This window comes from Echeneis naucrates, chromosome 10 (assembly GCF_900963305.1).
Source record: "Echeneis naucrates chromosome 10, fEcheNa1.1, whole genome shotgun sequence".
Lineage (NCBI taxonomy): Eukaryota > Metazoa > Chordata > Actinopteri > Carangiformes > Echeneidae > Echeneis > Echeneis naucrates.
The window spans coordinates 3,206,548-3,229,572 of record NC_042520.1 but is presented as its reverse complement, the minus strand read 5'-3'; the positions used below and the strand labels follow the sequence as shown (position 1 = coordinate 3,229,572).

The window sequence follows — 23,025 nt, the reverse complement described above, 5'->3', positions numbered from 1 at the left end:
CTCTAGCTGTCACTATATATCACAGAGCTTCTTGCAGCTGCACAGATGCCTGGAAATTTAATCCAAGTGGGAAAAAAAAGTGTGAGTGTTAGAACAGAAATGCGCAGATAAAACAGGACCAGCGGTATATAAACGGCTTTAACTTCATTCAAAATGTGCATTTACTGATTTTTGCAAATTGGAGGAGGGGTGAGGGGGAGGCGGGGGTGGGAGTTGAGCTGGTAATCCTTATTTTCATCCCACCTAATCCTTTTCATTTTTTGCCTTTTGGTCAAAAAAAGTTATATTTTAATGTGCAAAAATAGTTTCTACAATCCAAAAGAATCACAGAACCAATTTCTAACCAACCGTGTCACTTTTGTCAGTATGTCAGTTTCTTCATGGTGGCGGTAAGCTGTTGTAGTGCTGAGAGCTCCCGGCCCTGACTCGGTGTCAAATTTCCTCAATTTCTGCCCATGTTTTTGTTCATCATTACACTGGCTGACCTCCCGCTGACCTCATTTAGCCCCCACTGCCACATGTTTCCAGTAACCTGCACGAGAGACTCCTCAGGTCTAGCATGTCAGTCGTGTTTTATTAGCCGCCGAGTCAAACAAGCCATTATCTGCTTTCGCCACGCAGGGCCAGGAGAGCCTGCAACCATTTTGGAAACCTTTCACAGGGAAACGTCTGGTAAACGGATTCAGCAGAAGGAGAGCTGCGGTAGCGTGCTGTGAAATCTTGCAGAGGTACTTGCAAAGTCATCCTTGGCATGCAGGTCAAGAGGCAGCGTGGTATTAAAAAAAAAGAAAAAAAGAAAAAGAAAGAACCTGTCTTTACTTTGTAGCTGTCACCCCCTGCAGCAAAACGAGCCCGAAATGTGCCAAGAATTCTGCTGCATTTACTCCAACTAAAGTAGAATTAAGACTTAATTAAAACACCCTTCAATTAAAGCAAAAACTAACAAGTTGAGCTCTGTGCAGCAGCCTGGGAGAGAAAAAAGAAAAGAAAACAGAAAATCTGGCCTATAAAAATTTGGCAGGGGCATGCCACATACCAAAGGGCATCACCTCAGGAGAAAAGAGGCCAGCCAGTTCGTCCGCCATGTTCAGAATCATGTTACTGCAGCGCAGCACCCAAGGTGTTATAGATACAGACACGGTAGACCTGTAATTTGCCCGGCTGTCAGACTGCGTGGTGGTAAATTACAGTATTCAGCGAGGATTATGGTCTTCAGCTCATCCAAAGTGAGGCTCAACATGCAGCCTCACAGACGACAAGTCATACATGAATATGGACATAAATCAGCTTGTCTGTGTAAGCCAATTTCAAGAAAAAAAAAAAGAAGGGGGTGAGGGAGGGTGAGCTCATTAAATATGTCGTCTTTGCTCTCACTCCCCAGGATCCGAGGCCTTGAGACAATCAATACAGAAAACTCTGGACCGAACAGGCTTTTATTAGATTTTGCCTGCAGGAGCCATTTGTTGAATGTTCTGTTTGGTTTAGTGTGGTGTTAGGCTCCATGGAGAAGGACGCAGCGTAGCCAAAATCTGCTGGAAACGGTTTTAAAGTTGTTTAAACTATATAATAATGGTTTCTTTAATTTTCTGCTGAAAGACTCCTCCTCCTCAAGAAATTGTTCTTCACAGAAGTTCCAGTTCTACTCCGTCGTTAAAGTTTCCAATTTTATCTCGACGCGTTCGCGACAACACAAATGTCGTTCGCCGAGGAGTCGGTGAGCAGAGCCATCTTCGTCTCCCTTCAAGGAGCATTCCGCAGCGCAGAAGAAATAAACTGTCCTCTCTGCTTTACGACTCTGTTTGTGTTGTCAGCCGGCCAGAAGATCTCGCGGTCTCTCCAGTGAGGTCTCACATTCAAGCGGAAAGACAGTATACTCACACACACACACAAAACGCCCCCCCTCCCCCCCAACCGGGGAGATGTTAAAGAGTTTTGTTGACCTTTTTTGCTGAGTGGTCGGCCTTGCTCTGTGTCAGATTCACCCGCATGCCTGGGGACAAAGGGCTGCTCAGAGAGGTGCTGGAGGCCGCACACTTTTAAAACAGGGGCTGCTCTTTTCATTTGTGATCACTGGTGGTAAATCAGTTCTGTCTCTCGGCGCGGCGGGCGAAGAAAGCTCCATTCACGGCAGGCAGGGCGCAAAAAGTGGAAGCTGCGGTTCAGGGCCCTCGCAAGGGGTGGACGCAGATCCGGGAACCAAAAATCCCAGAACCCCAGCCTCAGAGTCGCACAACTTTCCTGAAGGTGGGATTTGCGGTAATTTATCTATACAAAACGGGGTATGCAAGCAGAGCTGCACATTAGTTTTGGGGAAGAACCTGATGTGTCATCTTAGGGAGGAAATGAGTAAACTCCCCCCCCCCACATCAAAATGCCTCACAGGATGAATGTCCTCTGAAAGTGGCCACACGCTCCTGAGACATTCCTCAGACTGAGCCAGGAATCTAACCGTCTTAATTACAGCTGTGATTCATAACTAAGAGGGGCTTTTGTGTGTGTGGGCTTTTTTTTTTTTTTTGCCCTGCCGTGGCCCTTCTCCAAGTTTTTTGGCTGGCACAAATCCCCAACTCCAGCCAAGTGCCCCTTGTGCCCGACTAGAAGAAGTAAGGAGCAGGAAATTGGGAAAAAGAATGAAAATGATAATGTATTTTATGATAGTGGAAATCAATCTAATTGAAGTCACTTTAACGCTGCAGAGCTGGAATGTGGTTGTTTGAGGGGAGCTATTATCTTTCACGGCTCCAGTAGCACACTGATACTATATTATTATAACTACTGGCACTGCACTTCACAAATCCAGGACTTCTCCATCCTTCCTCATCCCTCGCTCATGTTGGCTTTTCTCTCAAAATCCTAAGTACAGCCTGCACGGGGTTTTGTTTAGTGTTTCCTTTAAACTGGGCTGTATCATTGTCATCTGCCTCCTCCTGTAGTCGTGGATTGCCCACGAGATGCTTCCACACAGGAGACACTCAGTAGTCCCCTCGCTCAGACTATCTCAGATCTTGTTTTTTTTTTGTTTTTTTTTTTTTTAAATGGCTGTTCGGATAGCTGGTTCTATTTGGATCCATTATTTGCTTCCAGTAAAAACAGGCAGACTTGATAAGATAAAGAATCTTATCTGTTTTCTGTTGATGCCATTCTTTGAGCTACCTGCATGCTCTACATTTCTGTTCCTTGAATGTTAGTTAAATCTAGGCCATTTTCTTTCTTTGAGGAACATCCTTTGGAGAAATATGCTTGTTTACTTTCTTGGTGGGAGTTAGATGAGCAGATCATTATCATTCTCACTTCTGTATACAAAACGAGGGAGAGCGACAAGAGAAGACTTAGGAGGTTTAACCAAAACTGAAAGTATCATGCCATTTAAAAAAAACTTTTACTTTGAAATCCTGAAGGCTAACTTGTCAAAGACAAATTAATGAAATCGGTCATTTTCGATTTCATGCTGTTAATGTATTGTATGTTTCTTTGCACTGTCGCTTCTCTTCTGTTTTGTTAGCCACAACACTCAGCCACACGTTGACATCATCCGTGAAAGACCTGATTCGGGATTTAGCAACTTTTTTTTTTTTTTCATCTTTGTTCTCGTTGTAACTGCTGCTTTAGTAAGTGCTACATAAATCAATTATATCAACTGACAGCCCACTCTGCATCATATTACCACTGATATGGACCTCAGTTAAAGAACTAAAATGTGAAGATAAAAGATTTATATGCAAATATGAAGCACCAGGGACAGACAGATAAACATCTATGAATAAATACCAATGCCAGACCAATAACAGAGTGGCACTCAGTGTGTGGACTTCTCGAGCAGCCTGACGGTTCAACCTTCCCACCATATGATGCATTTCCTGCGATTTAATGAGAGTCATGCCTCATTATTTATGAGCACGTTCTAATCAGATATTCTCAAGGCATGTTAGCTCCCCGAGAATGCTACGAGAGCGCTGAGAGTCGCCCGCTTGGGAAGCAGGGACTTTGACAAGCATGCATGGGAGCCATTAGAGTGCAGTGATGCCTCCATGCAATAAAAAGATCACAAACCAGGCCGGGTCAAAAACTGTGACGGGAGCTATGATTGAAATGAAACAGTTTCTTCTCTTCTTTTTAGCGTTTTTACTTTATCCAGGGTCAAATAAAAATAATTACAAACAGTGGAGTCCTCCAAAAAAAAAAACAACACAAAAATCACAAAATATCTGCTCTAGTTTAATTTATTATAAATATCCAATATTCAATTTAAGGTGTCCAATTTTGACACATTGTCAACATTATCAGTCGTGTATGAGTATGGAAATTATGAGATTATGAGATGAAGGTTAAAATAGGTTTCAAAAAACAAACAAAAAAAAACAAAGAACTGAGAGGCTGCTTCTATTCAAATGCCCACCGCCACTGTGTCCCACCTCCACCTCCACCCCGCCTCCTCTCCCGCCTTTCCCTTGCTCTCCCTTCTGCCGGAGGCCTTGTTAAATTGGCACAGATTCTACCCGGCTCCAAACCAAAATCGCTGCCTAAGTGTTTCCACTCTGCTGCCCCTCTCATGGTCTTACAGTAGCACAGCACACAGAGGAGCGGGGCGTGGGGGGGGTTGGGACAGAAAAGAGCTTCTCTCCATAAGTCTGCTGTCACTTGGGACAGAAAGAGGCAGCTCTGCTCACATTTTGGGGCACATTCCAGTTTTTAGTATGACTCTTTGCTTATTTACATCTCCAGACTATTTATAGGGCATGAAAAAAAAAAACAAGGTACTACATGAAAACTGGGACTTAATCAAAAGCGAGCGATCATTTCATTTGAGTCAGCTGGAGGGATATGGTCCAAAATTCTTGTTCTGCTTCTCGCAGACAGAACGCTCTTTGTTTGTGGGGGCATTAGCCGAGCGGATGCGAGCAAGGCATTTGGCCGCAGAAGTCAGAATGCCTTCTTCTTCCTGCTCGGTCTCAGAGGTGTTGAAAACGTCCCAAAGCACATTCCACTCTGGGACAGATGCGAAGAATAACAGTCGAGAGAAGGGGGGATGAGGAATTCAGAGATCTGTCTTAAATCCTTTTTGTGATCTCAGAGGCATCGTGGCCGACTTTTGTTGCAGAGTGACCTTGTGGTTAAAGGTCGGTGCTCAAACTTTATCGACACTATACTCACACGAGCCGCAGAGTTCCCATCACCACAGACCAGAGTATACTGGGAAACCCACACAACCTCCACCCCAGACGAAAAAGGCCGCTCTTATAAAAAAAAGGAGTTGGCTCTTTGCTGAGTATGAAAGTGGAGGCTTTTGGCAGGTCACTGCCATGTCTGACTTGTAAACAATGTGTTGAGTATTTTTAGGGGACACTTGGACTCAATTTGATACCCTGAAGTCTTTTGGTCTATTTTGGGCTCAGTGCCGCATGAATAAGGAGCATTCAGGCTCCCGTGTTCATAATAAGGCATACGAGCTAATGGAGGACACAGTAAGTGGGTGAGTGTGTTTTTGTGTCTAAGTCTACATCTGTGTATGTGTGAGAAGGGGAACACAAAAAAAAAAAAAGAAAGAAAGCCAGTCTTGCAGAAGAAATTCCAGTACTGAACTTAAAGCGGAAGACTGAATCTAGACAAAGCAAAGATGCTGCATCAGGGAGGAGAAAGGCCAAGGCTCATTCGTCTGTAGGGGCATATCAATGCACAAACTCAATGAGATCCAACGCAAAACTGCAGTTTAAAATCTGGAGCAGCATGTTTATGCCCCTCCAAAAAATAAAGAGTAAAGAAAGCAAAAGCCGGAAAACTGGCGTAAACTCAGCCATCGCCAAAGACGGAGTATTGAGCCTCGGTCCAAAAAAGAAAGAAAGAAAATAAAAAAATTATAAAAAAAAAAATCATTGAATGAATAAATAAACAAACTAAATAAGATAACTGCTGTTTATCAGATTGTTCCAAGATTAAATTCCCTTCAAATCACATCAAAAATAAAAAGAACAGACAGCTCATCAGCTACAAACACGAGTGCAGAAAAAGAAATTGGCAATCACCAACAAAATCTCAGAAATAAGTTACAGATCCCCAGTTACAAAAATCCCCATTAGCATTTACATTAGTGGCATATATGGCCATATATTCTCCTGCTGACACACTGTCAACTTTATACACACTCCCGATAAAATCTAACGATTTAAAACTGAGGTTTGGGCCAGACACAGCAGACAGCACGCACCAACAGGATAAACCGGGAAAATATGAGTGAATACAAATTGCTGCTGAAAGGAAATCAAGCAAAATAAAAAAAAAAAAAAAAGTTCTAGTCTATGAGCTGGAAAGTTTTTGGAAAACATATTACAGTCTGATACCGATCCAGAATCTAATCTAGCACAGGCACCTACATCGACACTTTGATGTTAGAGGAAACGCGTGGGTGGGTGTGTCTTTGCAATTACAAAACGGGCAGCTTGCTTCACAGTCAGTTTTGCTGAATGAGACGTACAGCTCCCCCCAAAAAGACTCAAGGAGAGTTCTGGTGTCCTAAAATTAAAACTTGCCCTCTCCCTCCGTTACTGCCGCTCAGATCTACACCGGTCTGACACCTCCACTTTCACTCAATCCCAAACGTTGAAGCCAACTTTCCAACTACACGTGACACTGAGTCTAACGTGAACTGCGATGACGGTGACGCCAGGCTGCAAACTGCGTTATGACAGTTATGCATGAAATGGATATGTACACAATATGCACTGTTTTCCCAGCTATTAGAAAATTTGCATCTCACCATCAAAATATTGCTGCAATCTACTAAACACAGGCCAGAATGGGAACACGGTAATCTGGGTGATTACCAACCGACTGTGTCCGTCTATAAGCAACACCAGGAAAAAGATAGAAAGGCAGATTCTGTTCTTCATCATCATCATCTAATCCATCCTATCCAGTGAATAAAAAGAAGAACCCATGTAGCCCATTCAGCTTTGAACCTGACTTCACGCATCTCCTGAGCGGGGAGCAGCACAGGAACTGCTGCCGAGGCTGCTGGGATATTACGTAATGGTTTGCGAGGGCATGAGAAGCTCCCACATTCAGCGGTTTTGGAAAGGTAAGATGGGGGATGCGGCAGTGCGAGCTTGCGGAGGAGGCTTCCTCCCACACAGCGAGGTTCTTGATGAAATGTTATGCCAGCTCATCACCGCAGAGTGGGCTGCCAGGCTGACGAGGAAATAATAGCAGCTGGTACGGCACGGTGTCATACGAAGTCAAGGAAGTGCTGCGAAGTTGCTGTGCAGCGGTGACCTGAATCTCTTTGGACACAATGTGAGGAAAAAGGGAAAAACGACGCAGGCTTTGCTTTTAACCGCAAATTCAGGTGAAGTGTATCATAACAAACCAGAAAAGAAAAAAAACAAAAAACAAAACGTGGCCGCAAGAAGCATGACAAGTTCCGATACAGCCTCGTATATCAAACTGTGTCGGCGCACCAGATCAGTTGAGCTGTCATTAACCCCTCAAATGTAGGACACAACACATTTTAAGCTTGATATCATTAGGCCCTCATCGTTAAATATTTACCTGTGAAGAGTTTGGTGATGGCCTTGTTCTGTCGCCGCGCCGAGCAGATGAGCAGCAGCCAAGGCGGCAGGAACTCGTGATGGCTGGCCAGAAGCTCAGCGATGGTCCTGGGGGAGCCGGGCGTCGACCTCTGCTCCCCCTCACTCGACTGACAGCCTTCATCGATGGAGTCCACGAGGAGGAAGAGAGACTGCTGAGGAGGCTTCACGCTCAGGAGGGGCAAAAGGACGCATCTGAGGAAACAAAGACGGGCAGAAACGTCACGTTTTCAGCTCACTGATTAGATTTACCAGACAGATTAAGCTTTCTGTGATAGAAACATATGAGAGAATACTGTTGTTGGTCGAGGTAATGCACTCAGATAAGTCCAAAAGCAAAAAACTCTTAATCATTCTTTTGAACTATTAAATGGCTATTTTCCTCAATAAGGATTTAATCTGCATGTCTATTGTATCAGAAAAATGACAATATCAGACTCTCCTGAGGTATTCTGTAAATTAATGGTCAATCTACAAAGATGTGCCACTGTGAATCCTCACGACAGGCCGTTATTTAGCCTTACCGCTGGTCATCTGATGATCAAAACCAGGAAGTCATTTTGGCTGATGTGGACATTGAGCTCAGAAAACAGCCTTAAAATAAAAACAATCTTAAAATAAAGATGGCTAATTGCCCGCAAAATCAGCATTTATGCTCCTTAGCCAACTCCCTTTCTGACAAACTAACGTGGCCAAATTGAACTTAAAAGAGCATTTATAAATATGATCTGTTCTAAGCTGGCCTACTGTTATTCCACTGAGCCAAAGCAGGTTATTCTATCCAGCTCTGCTATTATAATGTTAATAATGTAACATCTCCATTGTGCTTCCCACCCAAACTGCAGCCATTAACAGGCCCGCCGCAGATGATTTGAGCTCACACAAACATCCAGAGCAGCCCAAAAACTTTGAGCTAAATGTTCAGCCTCAGCACGAATTTCAAGGATGTAAAAGAAAAAAAAAATTCAATATCAGCTATCAACACAACTAGACACAAAAAGATTTTTATCCAAGTCAAATCTAAACAAATCTCCTCTGAATAAGAACGGCCATTAAACTCAGCCCCGGGACACGGTTTAAATGCTACATTAACCTCATATCAGTGCAAAAAAACTGCAAACCACGCAGAGAATCTACTTGCTCCAGTGCTAATGTGTAACTTCACACACGCGCTGAAGCAAGACAGCTTACAAAATGCATATTTTGGAGTGTGAAATGATGTTTATGCTACCAAGACATCTGTTCCACTGTCAGGGGCACCAATAGTTTTGAAGTCATAAAAGGTGCGTTTGGCAGAATGTCATTTCCCGAGACTCATAAAATTACTTCCAGCTCAACTGGTCGAGATAAAGGATCTGAGGACTTCATATTAGAGCCATTTTAATGTGGGTGTAGGTTAATTAAACATTTAAAGAGGGTTGAACAAATCAATTAATCGACATGAAAAACTAGACTGGAGAGTAGAGGCGGCCTCGGGGCATGCGAGGCTTTTCACGGGTAGCTGTTGCGCAGATAAAAATCGGTCACCTTCCGGATGATGGGACGGTCTGTTTGACTACCAGTCATCCTTAATTGAACTGGCACTGCTTGTAAGCGAAGTCATAAAACAGGGAAATACTGTTTTAGTGAGCCTTCCACTGGATGCTCAACAGCCTGTCACTAACCCCGTGTTTCCAATTCCCTTTTTTTTTTTCCTCCAAAGAGCTACCACTTTGAGCTCACATCTCACCCCAACTTCATTATCCTCAAGCACATGGGAGCAGAAATGGTCGGGGCAAAGTAGGGCTGTGCAGAATATCCTGTTCACACCATCACTGAAATGTGAGCGCGACACGCAAGGTCAATTAATTTGACGTTCAACCCCCCCCACCACAGACACACTTTTATTTTTTTCCATCTCCAAAAGAAACTGCTGCACAAGTGTGATTTAAAAGTCTGGGACTCCTTCTGAGCTGTCCTGAAATCCATTCTCAGCCAGGCTGACATTAGGTGAGCGTGGAGTCCACAGAGCTGACACGGAGACACTAACCGCTAATCAGGCCTACAGGGATTTTACAGTCACCAATTAACTACATTTGCTTGTCCTCGCACTGTGGGAGGGAACCCACGCTGGCCTGGGGTTCCAAACCCAAACCCACGACCGTCATAGTGTGAGGCGACACTAAACCGCCGACTGCTCCACTCGAGGATCACTGATAAAGATATGATTCCAGCAGACAACGTAATGTACTCGTCGTGAGATAAGATTTTGTTGATCAGACTGTCAGTGAAGCTTTTTGATTTCAGCGTAGAGTGACAACAAGTTGCTGAAATGCGTGTCCACGACGACATCTCCATATTTCTGCCTTTTTTTTTTTTTTTTTCAGAAGCTGGAATTTTCTGAATGCATAATCAACTTCAACAAAACCCTTCAAAATGTACACAAGCTTCCTCCTCAGCCACACAATGGGCAGTTAAATCTTTTTTTTTTCTCTCCACAATCTTCAGCTTGTATTCAGCACTCCCCCCCTCCGACACATCTCCACCCTGCCCAACAGCTTGAACTCTCAGCGGGACAGAAAGGCTAAGCCAAAGCTGTCCAACCTTCACGCTCTGTCGTGATGTTGCTCAGCCTTTCAGAAACGCAGTCAATCACGCCTTCTGATGGCCGCAGCCCACGGAGAGACCTGCAGTGCCATCTGGGAGCTTTGCCAAAAGGATTGTCCATCCGCAGGGGTGACTTGTGTGTCAATGTGTGTGAATGGTTGTGTTTGGGGGCCACGCTGCCTACTGAGACAATCAAATCCACGGTGACAGCAAGTGGGCAAAACAAAGAGCCTTTCTTCTATTACAATTCAGCTACTTTTGGGCTGTCAAAGAGTCAAAAGAGGAGGACTGCGGACAAAGAAAACTCCACGGGACACTGGAGATGGAGAGAAAATAAGCTCAGGAAAAGCTGATTTAGTCTGCCATACAAACCGGCGGCATACCTGAGCCAGAAAATTAAAAGTATTTCAGCCACACATGGTGGTCTTGGACATTTGTGCCAACTATTTTGGTTCTCGCTCAAGTCGTCAACATATGCCCAAGTTGATGCCAAGACAAGAAAAAAAAAATTCATAAATAAAAATGATGTGGGGAAGAATGGGGATGTGAAATGTATCTAATGCACCCGCCATCTGTCGTGCTACGCTCGTAACGGCGGCGGCCATTGCACCCTCCACAATGTGCAAAGTGAAGCTTTCAGTGTGACGCTTAGTGAAGATGTCTGGGCCGACGGGGCAGTGCTGGGCACCGAGCCAGAGCCTTACAAATTTACACAGTTCATTTTATGGAGCGGGCGCAGAGCCTTAAAATCCATGTCACATACCCAACCGCCGCCGCCGCCACCAAACACTCACACACATCAACACTGACCAGACAGGATTCAAGCACAGGCTCAAGAATGCACAGGATGAAACACACAATGCCCGTCTGGCCTCGAAAACTGCTCCGTTAATGGAAGGACGGCCGGCGGCTGAGTGCAGCTCTCCACTTCAGACAAATCACTTCAAAGAGCAAAACTGACAAAGCTGTCCACCATTATCAGTTAAAAACCAGAGGTCTTTTCATTATAAGAACCCCCCCCTGCTATCAACCCCTCCACCAGCATCTCTTCATTTTGCATTGGGCCAATTTGGAGGAAACCTACTCAGCATCTTTGAGGAAATCAGGAGAGCTTAGTGCCACAGAACGGAGCGACAACAGCTGACTCACAGGCCGGCTCGTCCAAAGTGAAAGAGACAACCTTGCAGATTTTCTATCCTGGCATGTTTCTTATAGGACTCTTACATTACGCATAACGCTCCAGCAATCATTTTGTTCAAAGTAATCACGCTGATGAGGACAACAGGAGTGACTGGTGCTGGAGAGCAAATGTTATCAACAGCCAGGCTCCGTCGGTTTAACCGTATTCTTCCTGTTATATCCTCCATATGCTCCTGCGTGCTCCACAATCTGTTATCATCTCTCTCCAGCTCCATCAACTCCAAATCCAAGCCTTCCTCGCAGTTTTTCCCTCAATGTGTATATGCATTTAATTGAGCTTATTTATTCATCTTTTATTTTACAAATCAAAAGCTCGACTCGGGGCGGTTACACAAGGGCAGAATGCTGCAATTACGTAAGCTGCAGACAGACATATTTACATTAATTTGTGCTGAGGGCCTTTCATCAGACAGATAACCCCTCAGAGGATGTGGACCTTGAAGCTGTAAATTACTTACTTTTCACAACTACAGAAACGGCCATTATAATCATTTGTTCAAAACAACTGAGTGGAGAATCGGGCAGCATTTTAAATAAATCCTTGTTACGCTTGAACAACTGCATCATGTCGAAGCACAAATGAGCTTAAAACCAAGACGGCATTATTCAGATTAAAAATGCAGTTTATCAACATCTCCCCTGATGTGAAGCTTCGTATCTCAGACAGTCCTCTCGTGGTTTAGAGATTCAGCTGCAGTTCGCTAATGTCCAATTTGATGAATCTTTGGCTCTCCGTCTCTGCCAGCACGGCTGCAGGGATGGTAATATCACGTCCTCTGGTCTGTCGGCCGGTCATTCCATCACTTTGGCCCAGACTTAATAACTGCTGGGTGGAGTGCTGTGAAATCTATCCAGACCTTTAGTTTATTGCTAAAATCCAGCGGTAACACTCCCAATGAGCCTCGGGTGCACTTTGCGTTCACCGCTAATTAGCAAATGTTGGCACGCAAACATGCAAAAGAGATTAAACCTGGCATGTCCCACATTTCGCACTTCTTGTGTGTCGACACCTATAAGAAGACATATTTGTGAATGGTCAAGTGAAAGTACAGCAGATTTCAGGCAAGAAACCGGATCCTTTTTTACGACTTCACAAAGTTACAGAAGTCCTGTTTCTCTGTGGACTGATTGACCTTTGATACTTCCACAGCATTAATATGGAACCTAATCCTGAACTATAATGAAACCTTCACTAGCTAAACAGAAAACACGCCATCGAATTAGAAAAGCTTTCATTTATTATGATTTTTTTTTTTTTTTTTTAAATCCATCAAGGTTTGAAACAAAAAGTTGTTTCAAACCTTGATACTTCTTGAGCACTAAAACTGTATTTAAGTTCTTCCGTGAGTGCCTGTGTTGATAAAATACCGACTGGTCGTCCTTATTTTGGTTAACAAGTAAAATCGTTTCGTACGAGCGTTCAGTTTTTCACAATTTTACTGGCACCAGTTTTGTTTTCAAAGGATTTTCAGACTCAATATGTGAAAACGTGAAAGCTGGAACTTCTGAGTTTTGAGCCACACCTCAGTCAGTCATGCCAAAGCAGGTGTTTGCTGCAAGCTGCCAAAAGCAGGTTATCTCACGAAATGACACGAGACGTTGAAAAAAAAAAAAAAAAAAAAAACTAAAGAAACCGGTTACACTTTGAACAGTCCTGTAGCCAGTTAAAAACTGCTTCTCGCTGCTGTTCTTTAAAACGTGCTGGACGATGTGAGAATTTGATCTCAGCTTTAATAGATCTGCACAATCAATTCCTTGCTGGATTCCTCAGCAGACAAATGTCTCCAGCTGTCTGTCCTGGAGACCGCCTGGTCAGGAAAGGGGGGGGGGGTGAAATGTGATGGAGCCAAATCTGGGCGACTTCGCTCACACAAAAACAACTGTTCAACTTTCCAACACCAGCCCAAATTGTTTTCTCAAAATCAGCCATTAACTGACCGATCTGACAAACCTCAACTGATGTTCCTGATTCCAAACATCGTCTTGGGACTAATTACAGACAGTGACCACATTGTTTTTATGTGGGTGGGGGCTGCATCTGAAATCACACCATTTCCTTCAACTACATCACACCAAGCTGTTGCTGTTAAACAGTACATTTCCCTCGAGACTTGCCCTTTCCAGTCAACGTATTTACCTTGTTAATGGGTTGTTAAAATTCCAATTATTTTAAATGAACTTGATTAAAATGCTCAAACGTGGCTCATCCAGTCATCAAGATTATAACTTCTACAGTGAATCCCATTAATGATTTGCAAATTTGTAAACGGGCACACTTCTCTTCTGGACAGCACACATACCTCAGATAACTATTCCAAATCCCCGAAGCTCTTCCCAACCCAGACGAGGTGTGCATTCCTGGCTGGCTATCCAATACTGTCAAAGGAATCTGAAATTTCATCCTTTTCACCCCCCCCCAAAAAAAACTCGCTCTCTCTCCTCCCTGCCGACACCTCCTGGCTGAGTTTGCCTCCAAAAACACTCTCTGCTCCCCTCCAGCTGTATACACAGACGCACAGCTGTCCATACTGCCTCATACAAATGTGCACTTTTCGCCCAGATCTTCAACCTCGGCTGATAAAACCTGCCAGCAAAGACGGGATTCTGTGCACAGCTTTACCTCAACTCCTGTAACAAAGGGCAGCAGTGTGAGCTCTGGAACAGGAAAGATGAACAATGTAGCTCTGAGGCAACCACACATCATCAATGAGACACCCTTTATATTGAATACAGACCACTTAGTCATTTTTTTAGCCCCAAATCAACTGAGAGGAAGCGAATAAATAAATATTTCGGCAAAATTTGAAGTAAATTAAATTTGAGTTTGTTTGTTTTGCTCTTGAAGTGGGCACGCCTCACATCTGCAGCCTCCAATCAAGGCTCAGAAGGATTTCGCTTTTGTTCTTGACACTTGTTTCACAGATGTGATCAAGCCAACGCTGTGCTAAGAATATTGGCATTGTTGAGTTTGACTTTAAAGCTGTTTTTTTCATATTATTTTTCATGAATATTTAATATAGATGTGAAAAATGTGAAATCCAAACCACATTTTCGCAAATTTAACCATTTAGATAAAGACTGAAGTGAAAACACCAAATGGTTCACTGCTTGTAGATAAAATATTTGCTGCTTTTTTACCCTCTTTGAGAGTAAAATGTCTTTTGGAGGCGGACTGCTGGTTGGACAAAATCAATGTGAAGACTTATACAAAGGCCGTGAGTACAAATAATGCACATTTTCCCCTGTTTTATAACATCCGTAGACCAAATGCTTGTTTGGAAAGTACAGCCTTCCTTCACCCTCATGAATGAATCTGATTCACAAGTTTCAGCACTCTGATTTCTCAGTGTACTTTTTGAGTGGGATGACAATAACATGAATGAGTTGCGTATGCCTACACAAGGACGTAGGCACATCCACATCGACACAAATAAACCCACACACACACACACAGCACCGGTGGTATGGAGACAGAGGCTGGCCTCAGATTGCTGAGTCATCGTTGCAGTCGCACCAGCGCTGCTGTTTCTCCTCATCTGCTCAATTGAAGTTGATGCATCACACAGAGAGTCTTTTTTTTTTTTTTGTTAAATGTGGCCCTGATCTGCAGCAGCAAGTTTTCCACAGCCATGCACCACATGAAAAGTCCAGAGGCGGGCTGGGGGCAGGGGGGGGGGGGCTTTTATTTTACATCTCTTAACCTCAATAAGAACGGCCGTCCGTCGTGCAAAATTCAACACAAAGGGGAGCCACAAATCTCCTTCACCAACTTATAAAAATTGTCGTTACTTGAGATTTAAATGTGCCCCGACTTGAACCGTGTCGAGACAAAAGGAGGCTGATCGGTGAAAGGACTGCTTTCCACTAATGTCACATTATTAGAGGGTGTCTCTCATTTAGGAAACCATTAGATCTCAGGATGTCACGTCATCTTTGCTGACGTCTTCATATTTATTTATATCTCTGGCTTTGCACCTTACAATTTCCTGTATTGCAAGAGCCAATAACTTAAAAAAAAAAGGGTTCGCTGTAAGGCAGTAATGTTACGCTGTCCTGTAAAATGATAACTTTAAAGACACTACAAAACTGGATGTAATCATACTTCTGCTATGATTACATATCTGAATTATCAGTTGTTTGAAGCAAAGCACCAGGCAAGCGTTTGCAACAAAATGCTTGACATGGCTGCCAGAAAAATCTCTATTTTTAACCATTTGGTAGAAGAAGAAAAAAAAAAAAAATCATCCAAGATAAACCATCAGTTTCTTCCGCAGACATGCCGAGGGAATGAAACACCAACGCCAAGAAACTTTACATCTTTAAGCCACCATCATTCATCATCTCTGAAGTCTGTGCCCTTTGCGAAGAAATAGAAACTGATTTAGCTGGAATATAAACTTAAAGTCATGCTCAGTGCTGAACAGGCTGACAGCAGATCCATGTAAAGTCACACCGAGGACTAAAGGACAGCTTTGTCTGGCCAAAAGCTAAAATCAGCAAAAAAAAAGGTGTTGCTTTTAGCTTGACCCACATGACAAGGTTAATTCCACCTATTTGAAACCACTTCTTTTGTCCTGAAGCGGAGAAAGTAAAAGATGTTTGGATGACAGGAGGCTGACTGGTTGTTTAAACCTCATAAATTCGTCCAAACTCCAGTCAAAACACGGCAGCGGCCCTTGATAAGACTAATGAGACGGAAGAATGTGCTTTGGTTTTGTCTAGGAACGAAATCCTTGGTGACAAACTACAATCCCACTGCCAAGGTCTTCAGATAGCAGCCATGGCAATGAATGTGACCCACCGAAGCAGTCGAGTGAGTCGGCCTGAACCAGACATCAGCTCATGCTGGGGGACTCGGAGCAGACGCCCGCTGAGAGGCGTCTTATATGTGGAGAACTGCAGCGCTTGACCTGCAACAGCAGGCGTCCATGTTGCTGCTGAAATAAAACTGCATGTGGATGAGTTGTGAATAAAAATGTGAATAAATTGTTACTAAAATGGTTTTATTTGAAGTCATATCTATAAGAGGATCTGTTTGGGGTTTTCATAAATAAAAATTATTTCATCGTAACATCAGGTCAGAGGATCTGAGCCGCTTATCAAACTAAATTATAGTGGATTTGTGATACTGGATCCAGGTGGACTGGGCTTGTGGAACGGCTGAGGGCCATGACTGCTTTGTTGTGACATCACAAAGCTACAGACATCCTAACGGCTCATTTGCAAGCTGAGTTTCTCAAGATCTGCTGGGTGCATTTTTAAAAAAACTAAATTTGGTTTAAAAAAAAAAAAAAAAACAGAGACAATTATAGGCTCCTTCAGTTCTATGAAGTTAACTGAACTTCTTTAGTTCTCAATCTCTTGGATGAGAGGGGAAGTATCCTGTTGCTCTGGGTCCAAACTGTTTGTATGGTGCTAAAATAATTCATGTTAATGTCTCTTTAAACTGAAATGAACTTTGGTCAGCTTCAGAATCAATTACATCACCTTTTTTTTTTTTTTTTTTCAAATGAGCACTTTCCTCTATTGGCCACTTTTAGATCAATGATATGTTGAATTCAAGAACTTTTTGCATATAGTTAATATATATATATATATATATATATATATTTGTCTTTAATTTAAGTATAAGTTCAACATGCCACCAAGTTTTACTTCATATAGTTTGACTCTCAAAAACAGCCATAAAACACAGACTTAAGGTCGTAAAAATGCAACAGTAAAACGTGGGAACATGTGTGTACGCTGCGAGGGGATCTGTCAGTAGAAAATCCAAAAACTGGACTTTAAAAACTTCCAAAGTCTGGCTGGCTCCAGCTGCAGATGCACAGATGGGAAAAGCTACGATCAGGTTGCACAGAGTGCACGTAAACCCATGTCTGAACCAGTTTCAATGTATTAACACACGACTGGTGATTACTATCAACAAACAGAGCTGTTTGCCTTTGACTAAGCTAAAGAATTTGGCAGGGCCTCATGCATTAAGTCACAAGCTGACGTTTAAAATCATAGCTACAAGTGGGGTTAAGGGCGAGAGGTTGGTTCAGACTCGTATAACTTTTATTGAGTAAAGTACAGGTCTCAATCTGTTCAATCAAAAAGAGGTATGCGCCCCCCCTCCGTGACTCTTTATCCCTGATGTGAATTAGTGGTTATAATGTTGGGATAATAATAAACTTTTACACGCTTCCATTTCTTGCTCTGGTTTCTCTTTTTCCCATGTTAGTGCCAGACACAACCGACAATCTTGGCTTCTATGACAGCAGATAGCATCTACACCAGCAGGGGAGCCGTTAAAGTTATTTACGTACAACGGTGCCCGGGACGTTTTTGCACCTGAGATGGTGATAAGGCTTTCAAAGAAGTGCCTACTTGTCTCACAAATGAAACAGGCAATCAACGATAAGCACCCTGTTGTCTTGCAAACGCAGAGCCTGGGGTCTTAAGTGTGACTGAATATTTGCTTCACGAGGCCGGATTGAGCTAAATGTGACCGTCCGCATAAAAGGCCGACACCCAGTGTGACACAGAGCAGAGCTGAAGTGAGAAGTCCGTCCCCGCTGGGCTCAGTCTCTGTTTATGTCCTCCTACAGTAACCTGCATTTTATCTGAGAGGGTCAAACTGAAGTCAGAGTCATCTGCAGAGGCCGCAGGATTACGATCGGATGACAAGGAGAGCAGAGCGCTCTCTTCCTCTGGAAAGTAGTATGCCCCCCCAAAAAAAGAAAGGTGAGGGCTGAGCTGTTGACTGTTGTCTACATTTAAAAAATGATTTACCTTGCTGAACGTTTGACCTACTTATCCCGCCCCCTCCCGTGTGTGATGTTGCGATGGTGCAATAAGCATCACCAGATGGCCAGACGAGAAACGTGACTGTGTGTGTGTGTGTGTGTGTGTGTGTGTGTGTGTTCAGTGCTGCATTCCAGCCGGTGTTGCAGAGACTGCCTGACCTGGGCTGCGAAGACAAGTCGTGCAACTAACCCACATAGACACAAGCTCACGCGCAGCTCCGTCTAAAGCCTGTGTCTACAATAACAGTCCGTGTTGATCATGTTACATGCCCGGGCAAGGCGCTGGAAGTCCGCAACCCTACTGTACTTCGAGTTTTTACCTCATCTTTCTGCAGCTCGGTGACTCAGGTCAGCAAGCAAGCCAGAAAGTCAATCAGCAAGTGAGTCAGTCGCAGTTCAAAGCTCCTTCCTCACGGGTTTCGGGCCACCTGAGCTCGGCAGCCACTTAAAAATATCTGACCTCTCTCGAATCAGAAGCCGAGCGGGGGCAGTCCCACCCAACATGCCTCACCAGGGGGGAAAACCAACAAAACCACGATATCAAATAAGTGGAAAGGGCTGCCGAGGCAGAGCTATGTGATGAGTGTGAGCAGCAGTAAAGAGGAGGGGGGAGGAAGAAGGGGGGGAAAAAAAAAAAAAAAAAAAAAAACAGGGGGAGGGGTGCATCAGGGTCAGGAGGTGGCGAGCAAGGGAGGGAGGGGGAAGGGTTTGCTTTGCATTTTACATTTCCAGCCAAACCAAATTCCTAGATTTCCAACGGCACCTGGAAACACCAGAGCTGTTGCATGTTTCTAGGAAAGATGTCACAGACGAGTGTTTGAAAACAGACGTGTCTCCTGGAAGTGAAAATGAAGCAGCTCTTGTTTTTATAGGAGATTTCATTTAGTGCTGCAACACTCATCCACCTCCGTTAGCCCCCCCTCCAAATATATCTCTGTGAAATGTTAGAGAATAGTGAAAGATTAAAAAGTAACATCTGCAGATGTCTTTATTTTGTCCAACCTTCGGTCCAAATTTTTGACACATTCAATTGATGCACAGCTGAGAAAAGCTGCGAATCCTCGTTTGGTTTCATTATGACTGATGAGCATCAACAACAACAACGAGGATCACACCTTCTGTTTGTCTGAAGGTGGGTGGATCCGCGAAACCCACCGGCTGGAATAGGAAGCTTAAGAACAGCTGAAGTGTATTTGTGTGTGTGCGCTTACCTCTTGAAAGCCTCAGTGGGGTTCCGCTCACACTCTCCAGGCTGCAAAGTGCTCTGCACAGCCGGGTCACGCACCTTCTCCTCGTAACCCGGCACCAGCCCGCTGCGGCAGATCTGACCCACCAGACCGCGGATGAACCCGCCGACACACAGCGTGTCCGAGTCGTCCGCCCGGCAGAAGTGGAAAGCCAGGCTTTGTTGGTGCAGACCCCGGTGGGTTCCCTGCGCAGATGTGGGCCACAGCAGCTCCGTGCACAGCGCCGTCTTCCCACTCCCTGGCCCTCCCACCAGCAGCACCCCCCAGGAGGCACCTGACTTTGTGGATCCCGCCGTCAGGCTACCTGGGTTGGACGCACCCCCGCCGGACACCGGAGGCGGCTGCTTGCTGGGAGTGCTGGTCACTCCACTGAGGTTGTTGGTTTTCTCCTGGAGGCAATGCTGGATCTTATGGAAGACCCACTCCCGGCAGTAAAAGCGTTTCCCCTGCAGCAAACTGGTTTGGGCCATTTTGATCTTGTGCTGCTGTTCCACCTATTCCTCCTCTTCATTGGGGTCCCTTCATCCCTGCCCCTCACATTTTCAAGTCCAACAAAGGCCAGCTGTAAATTCGGAAATCCATTTTGCCGGGCCCCTCTTCCCAAAAAAAAAAAAAAAAGAAAAAAGAAAAGCCAAACAAACAAACAAACGCAAAAGCTTTCCTTTTGGAATGGAGACTGCAATCAACTGTCCTCGGTATCGACGTTAAGAAGAAGCCAGGATGAATGCAACTTGGAAGAAGAAGCCTGGCAGGAAAAAGCAGCCGAGCTTTGGTGCAACTACAGAATATCTAGGTCAAAATAAAAAAAAAAAGAAAAAGAAAGAAAGAAAGAAAGAAAGAAAAGACTCAAACCATAGATTTTCCACCAACTTTTTCCAGAGCTTTCCCACTGGTTGAACCGAGTGCTCCTTGTTATTATGGACGTGTTGCCTTAGCATGGCGCGGGGCATGGCAGGGCACCCGGCTCTTGAGTGCATCCACTGGCAAACTCGAGCCGCCACCGCTTGATACAATTAGCCATGGGAGCTGCTGATATATTTCCGCTGATGCATTTCAGATGCTACCGGGGGTGACCAAAGCCCGTTTCCATTACATTAGCATGAAAGAGACTGCCAGCGCAGAGTCAGTTTCTCCAATAACATGCTACGTCTGGCTCCTTCCCTGGAAAACAAGAGACAGAAACAAAGGCCAAATTAGGACACGAACTCAAACACAAGGCCACGCTTTCTGCTAACGCACAATTATGCATCTTAATTACTTAAAAGGAGGGTTTGTTAATGCAAAAATTTGCGGCCGGGGGAGCAGAGGTGAAGGCGGAGACGCAACAGTGTGACGGCACTTATTGTGCAGGTCAGTCTATCAGATATTTAACTCTTCTCCTGCAGCTACAGGAGGTGGGCAAGCTGATTTTCAGTGCTTTCATCCTCCACACCCCCCCCCCCTTACAATCACGACCGGCCCGCCTGCCTGCCCTGCAACTAAATTCTTGGCAGGAGTTCGTCCAGTTTCTCTAGTCTCTCCACTGACCCCCCCCCCCCCCCCCCCCCTTTCCTTCCTATGTGGCTTTAAATCCCAAACAGTCCACATCCGTCCTGGACTGTTGGGGGGGTGGGAGGGAGGAAAAAGTCCAAAATAAGAGGACCCTCTTTTCCTGCTCTCACAAGGAGTCGGGTACATGGGTGGAAGTGGAGGAGCCCCCCCCCCCCCCCCAAACTACAGCAAATTTGTCATGTCATTTATTTATTTATTTAAAGGGTTGCAGAGTTTGATCCGGAGATGATGGAAAAGACACAACATGTGAGCTTCTCTGGCTTTTTTGGCAGAATTATTTCCCCATTCCAGAGCTAATGCAAACACTCCGCAGCCTCTCAAGCCAGCAAAACACACACATCACATGCAAACACACAAGATACACACAATCTTGCTGGATAGTTTGTAACGTTGCCAAATAACATGTCTTTCTTTTTTTTTTTTTTTTTTTGCCATCTCCACCTTCCTGAGCCTTTCTGGGGCGCTACCTGCCTGCAACACAAAGCTCTGCGAATCACATGTCACACACATTTCTTTTTTCTTTTTTTTTTTTTAAAGAGGAGACAGACACACAGAGAGAGAAAAAGGGGGTCAGTTGTGTTTCGAGGCAGGAAGGCGACAAATAATCCAGAGCCGGAGCCAAACGACTACGGAGTCACTCCGGCTGACTGAAGAGGCGGCGTAAGTCTTTTGTATGAGCAGACAAACCTCACCCATGTCAGCCGGGATACAATTTACACCCACGGAGGCTTTTTTTGTTGTTGTTATTGTTGTTGTTGTTAAAGAAAAGACCCCCCCCCACACACACACACACACACACACACACACACACACACAGCAGACCGGACGAGCCGACAGTTTGGTGCTTTCAGCAGAAATAAATACGCGTCAAACGTCGACCGGTTGTTGCGCTTAAAACAAAAACTGTCTCCTTTAAACTTCAATTAAAAACCGAATTGTGGAGCGTCTCTCCGAACCGGATTTCTGCGAGCCGCCTCTCCTAATGATAATATATTCTGATAAAGAAGAAGAAGAAGAAGAAGAAGAAGAAGAAGAAGGACCCGGGCTTTCTTTTCCTCTCACCTCTTTCTGATTCCTCTTGCTGTTTTTTTTTTTTTTTTTTTTTTTTTTTTTTTTTTTTTTGGAGAGCTGGTGTTGGTAATGAAAGGGGGGGGGGGTTGTTGTTGGTGTGTCCGTAGTCAACACCCTCCTCTTCTCGGTCCGCGTTTTAAAAGCCGGGCGGAGGGCGGCGGACCGGGCGGCCGGTTCTTCCTCCGGTGCGGTTCGAAGCGCGGATTTTGCGCGTCGGGTCGACGGTCATGTCTCCTCCCCGGATCGGTCCTCTCTGCCGGCGGCGGCTCCTCCTGCTGCCCGACGCCGCTCCACGGTGAAGCCGACTGACTCTCCGCCTCCAAACGCTCCGCATTTCTCTCCAGACTGCATGCGGGGCGCACACACGCGCACGCCGGTGACCTAGCGGCGCAAGGCCTTGTGGGACTTGGAGTTTTATCTCTGTTGTCGCCATTATAATATATATATATATATATATATATATATATATATATATATATATATGTAGAACTCCACTTTGTTTAACAGCGTTACTTTTAAAGCCCACCTTTATCAGCCACAGCTGAAGAAAACTAAATATTTTATCTTTGTTTTAAAGTCTAATAATTTCATATTTATCATCCTAACCTTTATTTGATACACAGCTTTTTTTACTTGGTGTTTTAAGTTTCTTCGGTTTGAATATGATTTATTACATTACACAATATATGATATGATATATTATTTTACATGATACATGGTGTAATATGATGAGCAGACATGACACAATTATATGAAACATGATATGTTTTGTAACATAAAATATATGATATGATATATTGCATGATGTATGGTTCAAGAAGATGCATGAACATGATGCAAAATCATATAAAATATGTCCTGACATGTTCCAACATAAGAGATATGATATGATAGGATTGGTAGGTTTAACATAGACTTTTGGGTTTCAAAGAAAAACGTTTTTTTCAGACATTTCTGAAAAAAAAAAAAAAGACATTTGTTTTTTGTTTTTTTTGTTTT

The 23,025-nt window shown here is 44.2% G+C and overlaps 1 protein-coding gene across 1 annotated transcript in view; it reads right to left on the bottom strand.

The window, feature by feature from the left end:
• ankrd50 (ankyrin repeat domain 50) overlaps positions 1 to 22,053 on the bottom strand; it is a 32,675-nt gene extending 10,622 nt beyond the window's left edge. Inside the window, exons 1-3 of the mRNA XM_029512154.1 lie at positions 22,018 to 22,053; positions 19,369 to 20,565; positions 7,543 to 7,775 (exon numbers count right to left, since the gene is read on the bottom strand). Of these exons, the coding sequence (XP_029368014.1) occupies positions 7,543 to 7,775; positions 19,369 to 19,874 (739 nt within the window). The 5' untranslated portion in view covers positions 19,875 to 20,565; positions 22,018 to 22,053. The remainder of the gene's footprint in view (positions 1 to 7,542; positions 7,776 to 19,368; positions 20,566 to 22,017) is intronic.
• Between the last annotated feature and the right edge of the window lie 972 nt (positions 22,054 to 23,025).